At 30.6% G+C, this 11,985-nt stretch overlaps 1 protein-coding gene across 1 annotated transcript; it reads right to left on the bottom strand.

Moving 5' to 3' along the window:
* Positions 1-1,668: 1,668 nt before the first annotated feature.
* Positions 1,669-11,823, bottom strand: LOC132724545 (mitochondrial import inner membrane translocase subunit Tim21-like). Its single transcript, XM_060709411.1, has 6 exons — positions 11,411-11,823; positions 10,792-10,854; positions 10,062-10,159; positions 7,511-7,584; positions 4,226-4,325; positions 1,669-2,208 (listed from the first exon to the last, which is right to left on the bottom strand). The coding sequence occupies exons 1-6, from the start codon at positions 11,646-11,648 to the stop codon at positions 2,119-2,121; spliced, it is 663 nt and encodes a 220-aa protein (XP_060565394.1). The 5' UTR covers positions 11,649-11,823; the 3' UTR covers positions 1,669-2,118.
* Between the last annotated feature and the right edge of the window lie 162 nt (positions 11,824-11,985).

The raw sequence follows: 11,985 nt of genomic DNA, 5'->3' as shown, positions 1-11,985 counted from the left end.
TGATGATTCGTGTAAAATGTCAATTTAGAATTGTGTGTGTATATGCAATAACAAGTGATGATTCGTGTAAAATGTAAATTGAGAATTCTGTGTGTATATGCAGTAACAAGTGATGATTCGTGTAAAATGTCAATTTAGAATTATGTGTGTATATGCAATAACAAGTGATGATTCGTGTAAAATGTCAATTTAGAATTCTGTGTGTACATGCAGTAACAAGTGATGATTCGTGTTAATTGAGAATTCTGTGTGTATATGCAGTAACAAGTGATGATTTGTGTAAAATGTCAATTTAGAATTCTGTGTGTATATGCAATAACAAGTGATGATTCGTGTAAAATGTCAATTTAGAATTCTGTGTGTATATGCAGTAACAAGTGATGATTTGTGTAAAATGTAAATTTAGAATTCTGTGTGTATATGCAGTAACAAATGATGATTCGTGTAAAATGTAAATTGAGAATTCTGTGTGTATATGCAGTAACAAGTGATGATTCGTGTAAAATGTCAATTTAGAATTCTGTGTGTATATGCAGTAATTAGTGATGATTCGTGTAAAATGTAAATTTAGAATTCTGTGTGTATATGCAGTAACAAATGATGATTCGTGTAAAATGTAAATTGAGAATTCTGTGTGTATATGCAGTAACAAGTGATGATTCGTGTAAAATGTCAATTTAGAATTATGTGTGTATATGCAATAACAAGTGATGATTCGTGTAAAATGTTAATTTAGAATTCTGTGTGTTTATGCAGTAACAAGTGATGATTCGTGTTAATTGAGAATTCTGTGTGTATATGCAGTAACAAGTGATGATTCGTGTAAAATGTCAATTTAGAATTCTGTGTGTATATGCAATAACAAGTGATGATTCGTGTAAAATGTCAATTTAGAATTCTGTGTGTTTATGCAGTAACAAGTGATGATTCGTGTAAATTTAGAATTCTGTGTGTTTATGCAGTAACAAGTGATGATTCGTGTAAAATGTAAATTGAGAATTCTGTGTGTATATGCAGTAACAAATGATGATTCGTGTAAAATGTAAATTTAGAATTCTGTGTGTATAAACAAGTGATGATTCATGTAAAATGTCAATTTAGAATTCTGTGTGTATATGCAGTAACAAGTGATGATTCGTGTAAAATGTAAATTGAGAATTCTGTGTGTACATGCAGTAACAAGTGATGATTCGTGTAAAATGTAAATTTAGAATTCTGTGTGTATATGCAGTAACAAGTGATGATTTGTGTAAAATGTAAATTGAGAATTCTGTGTGTATATGCAGTTACAAGTGATGATTCGTGTAAAATGAAAATTTAGAATTCTGTGTGTATATGCAGTAACAATTTGGTGAATATTAGCACAACTTGAATCAAATCTTATTCAAATCACATCACCATTTTTGCTACGTTTGTCTATGCTACCATTCCTGGGGAAAAGGTACTGGAGCATCAGCTAGCATATGATTTTAATGAGATTGATTTGACTCAAAACTATCTTCATTATAAGGTATTCCTTTAATAAACAAAATTATTTTCTAATGAAATCAATAGAAATGCAAAGTTAATCAATTTTAAAGTTTATAAAACTATATTTCTGCTGCCTTTAGTAAACAAAATTATTATGGTCAGGAAAGGGTAATTTAAACATGCAGAGATAACAAAAAAGTAGTTTCACAATTTTATATTTCGGTAATATGTTCCCATGATAATGATGAAAACAAAACATTAAAATTGTATATAAAAGCACTTTTTGTCAACAGGATCACTAAGTCTTACTAGCAGTACTGTATATAGTATACAGTTTACAATTCATTCAATATCTTCTCAACCAAGACAATATTCCTGACTTCATCTATACACTGTTTTAACAACCTTTGTTTTACAAAAGCAATTACACTATTATACATTCCACTCATCATAAAAGTTTATTTAATTTTTTTGTGTGTTTTTTTTCTCTTATTTTCATACAAAAACTTGACATCAGGCGAACAATATTCCATCTGGTAAGCTATAAATCATCCTCTTATTCTACAACAATGTTTCCATGGCAACCAAACAATGCATTAATTTCCTAATTTTTCTTATAAAATATTTATATTATTATTTCCTCCTGATTCATCTGTTATCTTCTAGGATAATGGATCTATATGGAAACTGTTCTAACTGTACAAAAAGATATCTGTAGGCAAACTTTCCTGAATCATCCTGAAAATAAAATATATATATAATGTACTTGTTAAAATATTTTTATTACCCCAAAGGAAACAACCATTAAGACAAAGCCATCAAATAAAATCATAATACTGCATAAGTGCATTTATTGATATAGAAAAATAAACTTATAAAATTATAGCATTTCTATCTCCAACGTTTCGAGGGGTTAAACCCCTCTTTTTCAAGGAGTTTCTTTTTATTTTTATATAAATCACATATTTATCTTCTTACATGTTAAAACATAGTTTAAGATAAGACATGTAAGAAGATAAATATGTGATTTATATAAAAATAAACAGAAACTCCTTGAAAAAGAGGGGTTTAACCCCTCGAAACGTTAGAGATAGAAAAGTTTGTGTAGTAGATAATTATTAATTAACTGTTTCCAGATTGAATTTAAAATTATAGCAGCTTCTAAATTTACATATATACTATTAGTTATAAAGATTTTTGACTGGTTATATGGCCCTATAATATAACCTGAGATGTTAGGCAAGAGTTATATTGCAAACAACCATTTATATATGGCTATGTAACATGTCAGGAATATTTATAACAAATTTATAATGTTTTTTAGAGAAAAATTGATAGTAGCTGTATATAAAACGATATTAATGTCATGATTATCCAATGAAAAGCAACATTACAATCATACTAATAGTTATAAATATTTTAGCCCTAAATAAACAACTGTCTTTATATGGTTATATAATTATACTCATGACTTAGTACTGGTCACTTCTAGATAATGATTCAAGAGTATGTCATTAAGCTTACAGCTTCCCATAGAAACTAAACAAGAGGGCCATGATGGCCCTGAAATCGCTCACCTGAATATAAAAACTCTCCATGACAAGGAACAAGTAATATTGTAAACTATAAACAAAAGCAGATATAAAATCTAAATCTTAAACTGATATCACAAAGTTCATATTTGTATCTGAAATAGTGCATGTGTAAAAACATTACTGGTTGCTATTGCTAAAGGGAAAACAACAGTTCCAAAAGACGTGCACATATAAGGAAAATCAATGACTGCCCGTGACGGGCAAATTTTGAACCCAAAGCTTTAATTTGAACAAACTTGGAAGACACCAATTAGAAGATTTTTCATGCTTAATATCTAAGCTTCTTTGGGTTTCTTGAAAGAAGATTTTTTTGATTTTTTACAATATAAGGAATTTTGACCCCTGGGCTTTTTTTTTTTAACAAACTGGGTAGACACCCCTTAGAATATGTTTCATGCTTACTATCTAAGCTTTAGCTATTTGTGTTTTTTTAAAAGAAGATTATTTAACTTTTCACTATATACATATAAGAAAAATCAATGATCCCCCCGGGGCAGGCCAATTTTGACCCCAGGGCTTTTATTTGTACAAACTTTGTAGACACTCACTAGAAGATGTTTAAAGCTTAATATCTAAACTCTAGCTCTTTTGGTTTTTTAAAAGAAGATTTTTAAAGTTTTTCCTATATAAGGAATATCAATGACCCCCAGGGCGGGCCAATTTTGACCCCAGGGCTTCTATTTGAAGAAACTTGGTAGGCATTCACTAGAAGATGTTTCATGCCAAATATCTAAGCTCTAGCTCTTTGGGTTTTTAAAAAGATTTTTTTTAAAGTTTTTTCTTTCAGTTGCCATGGCAACCTGTGTCTGCATGGAATTAAATTTTTTAACAATTTCTTTAGGTGACCACCAAAGGAACATTCCTGTGAAGTTTGGTTGAAATTGGCTAAGCAGTTTATGAGGAGATGTTGTTTAAAGAAAAAGTTTACAGACGGATTGATGGACGCTGGACAAATTGTGATCACAAAAGCTCACCTTGTCAATTTGTGACAGGTGAGCTAAAAAATCATACCAGATTTCAAGAGAATAAATCAGTTTACAAACCATTCTGATGTTCAAAATTTGTTCTCTCCTGCTCTTGTTTTACTTTCTATTTAAATAAATTCTGTACAAACTAAAATAGTTTACCTTAACAACTTCTGTATAAACTAAAATAGTTACCTTGACAACTTCTAAATTCACTTCTCCTTTTTTATCTGAACCTTGAATATAAAACTTCATTCTCATATGCTGCCTACCATCTTGTTCAAATATTACATGACTGAAGATAAAATAAATATTACATGACTGAAGATAAAATAAATATTACATGACTGAAGATAAAATAAATATTACATGGCTGAAGATAAAACAAATATTACATGACTGAAGATAAAACAATAAATATTACATGACTGAAGATAAAATAAATATTACATGACTGAAGATAAAACAAATATTACATGACTGAAGATAAAATAAATATTACATGACTGAAGATAAAACAAATATAACATGACTGAAGATAAAACAACAAGAGCCACCGCCGGGCGGGGGCAACGCTCGACCTTTTACTTTTTCTAAACGCAAACATAGAAAGGTTTGAAAATATATTAAAGTTTCCTTTTTATAAATTTAGTTGGTCTGTCTTGTCACATTAGTTTTCTTTATATATTTTGTATATATATGAATAGAAACATTAAGCATATTTCTAAAAATAGCAACAGTACGCAATTTCTTAAAATAGCATCATGACGCAATTTCTAAAAATAGAAAAATGACGCAATTTCTAAAAATACAAAAAATGACATAATTTCTAAAAATAAAAAAGTGACGCAATTTCTAAAAATAGCAACAATGATGCAATTTCTAAAAATAGAAAAATTGACGCAATTTCTAAAAATAGAAAAAATGAAGCAATTTCTAAAAATAGAAAAAAATGACGCAATTTCTAAAAATAATAAAAATAGAAATTATGACACAATATCTAAAAATAGAAATTATGACGCAATTTCTAAAAATAGAAAAAATGACGCGATTTCTAAAAATAGCACCAATGACGCAATTTCTAAAAATAGAAATTATGACGCAATTTCTAAAAATAAAAATTATGACGCAATTTATAAAAATAGAAAAAATGACGCAATTTCTAAAAATAGCACAAATGACGCAATTTCTAAAAATAGAAATTATGACGCAATTTCTAAAAATAGAAATTATGACGCAATTTCTAAAAATAGCACCAATGACGCAATTTCTAAAATTAGAAACAATGACGCATTTTCAAAAAATAGCAACAATGACGCAATTTCTAAAAATAGCACCAATGTTGCAATTTCTAAAAATAGAAATTATGACGCAATTTTTAAAAATAGAAAAAATGACACAATCTCTAAAATTAGAAACAATGACGCATTTTCTAAAAATAGCAACAATGACGCAATTTCTAAAAATAGCACCAATGATGCAATTTCTAAAAATAGAAATTATGACGCAATTTCTAAAAATAGAAAAAATGATGCAATCTCTAAAAATAGAAATTATGACGAAATTTCTAAAAATAGAAAAAAATGACGCAATGTCTAAAAATAGCACCAATGACACAATTTCTAAAAATAGAAATTATGACGCAATTTCTAAAAATAGAAAAAATGACACAATCTCTAAAATTAGAAACAATGATGCAATTTCTAAAAAAATAGCAACAATGACGCAATTTCTAAAAATAGAAATTATGACACAATTTCTAAAAATAGAAAAAATGATGCAATCTCTAAAAATACTAAAAATAGAAATTATGACGCAATATCTAAAAATAGAAAAAATGATGCAATTTCTAAAAATAGAAATTATGACGCAATTTCTAAAAATAGAAAAAATGATGCAATCTCTAAAAATAGAAACAATGACACAATTCTTTAAAAAAAAACCAATGACCCAATTTCTCTAAATAGAAACAATGACGCAATTCTATAAATAGAAACAATGACGCATTTCTATAAATAGAAACAATGACACAATTTTAGTTGTTGTTGTTGTAAATATATATATATAGACACACACACACACCAATAAATATTTAAATATGGTCATTTAATGCACAAATCTGAGAAAATTCAGTAATTTAACCTTCAAGGTCAAAGTCATTTAAGAGCCCAAGCAAAGTTGGGTTTGATAAACAACAAGGTCTGGTCCTTAAGAATGTTCTCTTATAATATGAAGTTGATCCCTTCAATAATAGCAAAGTTACAGTCAGTTACCGCCAAAACAATGAAAATTTCAATAATTTGACCTTCAAAGACAATGTCATTAATGAGTGAAGGTCAAGGTCTTTCGGTATATCTTTAACAGTAATCTTTGAAGATTATTATGTTCAAGTTTCAGGACAATCCATTCAAAAATAACAAACTTACAGCCAATAAAAGCCAAAAAAATGAAAATTTCAATAATTTGACCTTCAAAGTCAAGGTCATTTATGAGTGAAGGTCAAGGTCTGGCTGGTTATTTTTAAGGGATATCCTTAAAGATTATTATGTTCAAGTTTGAAGACAATCCATTCAAAAATAACAAAGTTACAGCCAATAACAGCATGAACAAGCAAAAATTGGACTTTTAACCTTGAAGGTCAAGGTCATTTATGGATGAAGGTCAAGGTTAGTGTGGTCTACTGAAAGGTCTTGTCCCAAGGGTTGTTGTGGCTAAGTATGAAGACAATACACAAAGAAATAAAAAAGTTATGATCCAGGTACAAGTTTTCGGACGGCAACGGCTACGGCAACGGCAACGCCGACCTGACTATAGCAATACCTCTATTTTTTTTTCAAAAAAAAAAGTCGAGCTAATAAATATTACATGACTGAAGATAAAATAAATATTACTTGACTTAAGATAAAATAAATATTACATGACTGAAGATAAAATAGTAATTACATGACTGAAGATAAAACAAATATTACATGACTGAAGATAAAACAAATATTACGTGATGAAAATAGAAATAACAAGTCATATAAGCAGTGCATTTTCTCTTTTACTACAATATTAAAATCAAAATAAATTTACTTTAGAAAAGAAAATTTGGCAAATCTTTCTACATCGATTCCTGATTTGAAAATTATTCTGTAAGAGTGAACACCTATCTCCATTGATATTGGTTAACACCCATTAGAAGCTGTTTCATGCAAAATATATAAGCTCTAGCTTTCACCCACTTTTCAAATTTCTATAGAAATAATTGAAATACAGTCTATAAGAACCTATAGACCTTGTGTGTGCAAAAAGGGTCTATGGACAAAAGTTGCATCAATGTAAAGCCATATATCTGAAGTTTTCAAAAATTTTAAATTGACAAGTGGAATCTTCCTAAATTTTGCTTGGCCGCCAAATATTTACTGAAAACAATTTTTTATTTTTACAGACAACTTCAGGAAAACATGATTAAAGGTTGTATAATCTATGTATATTTACCTAACATGTCGTCTTCTACCCCTCCTAGTCTCCTCACCGAAACATTTTATAGGCTCACCTAATGCTACTATGACCTGCAGGAGAAACATACCATATACAATGCTTTTGGTATAAAAGAAACATAGACATTTAGTGTTATTTTTTCAAAACTTAACATTTAAGAACAACAGAAATAATTATGCAATCTGCCATGTCTTTCTTTGATATTAAAGACAGAAATCAAGAAAAGAAAGTTAATATTTAAAGTGAAACAAGTAATAATTGAGAGTTGGACCTTTAACAAAATTCTGAACTACAAGTTAGTAGAACTGGATCAACCATAACATATTTTGTGACTATAGATGTGTTGTTGGTTAAATACTAGTAGCTATAGTGACATACTAACAGGCTACCAGTATAAAAACAGTCCAGTCTACATGCCTGCAAGGTTCAAAATTATAAAGTATTTTTGTAAACTTAATTCAATTCTCAGGTATTTGATTGGTCAGAAACCAGCAGATAATGCATATTGCCTGATAAAAATCTTGAGATTCAAGACAGAACTCATAACAAGAGGGCCATGATGGCCCTGAGGTCGCTCACCTGTATATAGGCCCCCGGAGCGGGGCCGGTTTAAACCCCAGGGCTTTTATTTGAGCAAACTTGGAAGACACCCATTAGAAGATGTTTCATAATGTTAAGTTTTTTACTACACACATATAATAAAAAACAATGACCTCCACCCCCCCCCCCCCCTTTGGCAGGGCCAATTTAAACCCAAGGGCTTTTATTTGGACAAACTTGGTAGACACCAACAAAAAGATGTTTCCTGCTTAAAATCTAACCTCTAGCTCATTGGGTTTTTTAAAAGAAGATTTTTTAAGTTTTTACTATACACATATAGTTAAAAACAATGACACCCCTGGGGCGGGCCAATTTTGACCTCAGGGCTTTTATTTGAACAAACTTGGTAGACACCCATTAGAAGATGTTTCATGCTAAATATCTTAGCTCTAGCTCTTTGGGTTCTTTAAAAGAAGATTTTTTAAGTTTTTACTATATGCATATAGGGAAAATCAATGACCCCCTGGGGCGGGGCCACTTTTGACCCCAGGGCTTTTATTTGAACAAACTTGGTAGACATTCATTAGAAGATGTTTCATGCCAAATATCTAAGCTCTAGCTCTTTGGGTTTTTTAGAAAAGATTTTTTAAGTTTTTACTATATGCATATAGGGAAAATCAATGACCCCCTGGGGCGGGGCCAATTTTGACCCCAGGGCTTTTATTTGAACAAACTTGGTAGACACCCATTAGAAGATGTTTCATGCTAAATATCTTAGCTCTAGCTCTTTGGGTTCTTTAAAAGAAGATTTTTTAAGTTTTTACTATATGCATATAGGGAAAATCAATGACCCCCTGGGGCGGGGCCAATTTTGACCCCAGGGCTTTTATTTGAACAAACTTGGTAGACACCCATTAGAAGATGTTTCATGCTAAATATCTTAGCTTTAGCTCTCTGGGTCCTTTAAAAGAAGATTTTTTAAGTTTTTACTATATGCATATAGGGAAAATCAATGACCCCCTGGGGCGGTGCCAATTTTGACCCCAGGGCTTTTATTTGAACAAACTTGGTAGACACTCACTAGAAGATGTTTCATGCCAAATATCTAAGCTCTAGCTCTTTGGGTTTTTTAAAAGAAGATATTTAAAGTTTTTTCTTTTGGTTGCCATGGCAACCAGAGTTCTGCATGGAATTAAATTCTTTGAACAATTTTTAAAGGTGACCACCAAAGGAACATTCCTGTGAAGTTTGGATGAAATTGGCTTAGTGGTTTATGAGGAGATGTCATTTAAAGTAAAAGTTTACGGACGGACGCCGGACGGACGGACGACGGTCGGACGATGGACGGACGGACGCCGGACGAAAAGCGATCACAAAAGCTCACCCTGTCACTTTGTGACAGGTGAGCTAAAAAGTCGAGGCTTAAGCATCACATTATTCTGCCTGCTTCTGAGTTCCAGTTTTTTTACCTTGTTTTTTTGGTTTGGTTTTATGTTGCACCAACACTGTGTAGGTCATATAGCGACTTTCCAGCTTTACTGGTGAAGCAAGACCTCCAGTGCTCCTTTAAGAATTATTTCAGGCATGAACAGGTATCGGAGTAGAATCTCCAATGTGCTGTAAGTTAGATTGGTTGGTTTTGCTTCCGCTCATGAAAGAATTCAGAGTCACAAGCAGGACTGAACCCACAGCTGTGGTTACTCAAAATTTCTTTCCACCTCAAAGCAAAAAGGTAAAGTCCAGTGTCTATTCTAGGACAGGGATGGGGGGATTCACTCATATTTTTGAGAACTCCCCCCTATTTTTTCAGAGGCAGGGGAAAAAATTTACATAGAGAAAGAAGGAAAAAGATAAACAAATGAAATAAATTCTCACTTTTCAATAAAAATCGCCTGTTATTCAAATCCTAGAATAGACATTGAAAGGCTTGCACTGGTCTAAAATTTATATAATTCTTGGACCTAGATCTAACTGAAAAAAAAAAAACCAACACAATAAAGATAAATACCTCAGAGTCGTTGACACATCTTTTAAAAGCTTTAGTATAGACGCCATTTGAACTCTCACCAGAAAATAGTTCTCTACCAATGAAGTAAATCATTGCCCCTAAAAAACAATGAAACTTTTATTACATACAGGTACATATTTACTGCAACTAAAAATTTAATGAATACATTTAACTTTGATTAAAGTAAATATATTCTTTTCTATCTAGTACAGTTTATCTAGGTAATTGCAAAAGAGAGAAACTGAAACACATGTAAAGTTTAATCCATTTACTGTAAAAACTGATATTTTCACAAGGTACAAAATCTGAGAAATCAACATTTCAGACTTCTTGGCATTGTTAAATATTTGCGAACTTTTACTTTCAGTACTGGTAAATTCAAATGGTAAAAATCTAGTGAACATTTATTTTTACAAAAACTTCTAAATTATGAAATTAGCAAACATTATACCTTCGCAAAAAATTGATTTTACAGTATATTGCAATGTAATACAAGTTTTGTATCTGTGCAATTTAAAAGAAACTTCTTCAAAGGAAATGTGGATGAAACTTTAAGAAAAGAACCTTTGGCTGAATCAAGCAATTAAAGCTAATGGTAGCCACATATTTAAGACCTCAAAGATGTAATACCAAACAATCATGTTGTTTAAAATGAAATTAATACTTAAAATTTTATTGTTTTCTTGTTTTGTAAGATAAGCATATCAAAGAATAAAAAAACATGTGATACCTAATACTCCAATTGCAACCAGTGAAATTCCCAAATAAGAAACATCCTTCCCCACTTCTTTCACTGCAAATAGAAATTTATTCAACGTTTGACAATATTTTCTCTATTAGCTTGTCTGACCAGGTTTCAAATTGAACTTTTTACTATATAATGGTCTGTAATGTAATAATATGTTGTTTTTAGGAGAAACATGGAAAATATCTAAAATTGAAAGTTTAAAGAATTTAGGGCTTTGGAAAAAACAAGTCATTTTGGACTATTGTTTGGCGATATCTTATAGTCTTAACAGGTTTTTATAATCCAAAAAAAAGTAAAGAAAACTAATTAATTAAATGCAGTTGTTTTTTAATTCAATTCCCTGGTTAGACGAAAAAAAGTAAAATGTTTCATTTGAAAGTCAGACATTTCCTTTTCTAAAAATAAGGTACTGAATTGATTGCTATTATTAAATTTTCAAATACTCAATTGCTCTTATACATGCTGTTTTGGGGAATTCTCTAAACCTATTGTATGGAATGTACAGAAAGTAAGTACTGGAAAAGTGCATTTTACTAGATTTTCAAACTCATGTGAATACTTTAATGTTTGAAATTCAATATCAGTCAGATTATGATTTCACCTTTCTGTCCAAATGTCAGCCCTGCATATGGATTTTCCCTGGCTACATCTAACTCATTGCCAGATTTTGATTTGTCAGAATCTGCTTTGCCAGATTTTGAATCAGTTGATTTAAACTGAACAAACCAAAGAGAAGGTGATGATTTGCTCTGATTAATTCGGAGATAACTTCTGTCCAGCATAAAAACAACCCTGTGTTTGGTGGCAAGCCTTGCAATGTTTATGCAAGTAAGGGCCATTTTCAATCTATGTTCCCAAGGTGAAAACTTGGTAAAAAATAAATGTCACTTAAAGATCTTCGCTTAACATGTTTAAATATTAAATTGAGATAAAAGTTAATCAACTGTCAAAAGCATATTTTTAGTGTTTCTGAACAAAATAAGAAAAAACTTATAAGCAATGACAACTTGATAACAGAGTGATTTCCCTTTACACAGCTTCTTTGATTATAATCCAAGAACATATTATTAACTTCGTTGTTCATTTATGTTTTAGAAAAACGCAAACACTTTATAAATACCCATATGCCACTGTGAACTGTCAATTAAATGTTAAATTCATATATATCATATAACA

This window comes from Ruditapes philippinarum, unplaced genomic scaffold, assembly GCF_026571515.1.
Source record: "Ruditapes philippinarum isolate M1 unplaced genomic scaffold, ASM2657151v2 ctg257_1_1_1_1, whole genome shotgun sequence".
NCBI classification, from domain to species: domain Eukaryota; kingdom Metazoa; phylum Mollusca; class Bivalvia; order Venerida; family Veneridae; genus Ruditapes; species Ruditapes philippinarum.
Note: the sequence above shows the minus strand (reverse complement) of the source record. Positions and strands in the feature narration are given on the sequence as shown.

What these genes read in the sequence shown, in the direction of transcription:
- LOC132724545 (XM_060709411.1), bottom strand. Translation starts at nt 11,648, where the DNA reads ATGGCCCTTACTTGCATAAACATTGCAAGGCTTGCCACCAAACACAGG. An exon ending in GATGTGTCAACGACTCTGAG is followed by an intron (nt 7,585 to 10,061) that starts GTATTTATCTTT and finishes TTTCTCCTGCAG; the next exon opens with GTCATAGTAGCATTAGGTGA. An exon ending in GGTAGAAGACGACATGTTAG is followed by an intron (nt 4,326 to 7,510) that starts GTAAATATACAT and finishes TTTTATCTTCAG; the next exon opens with TCATGTAATATTTGAACAAG.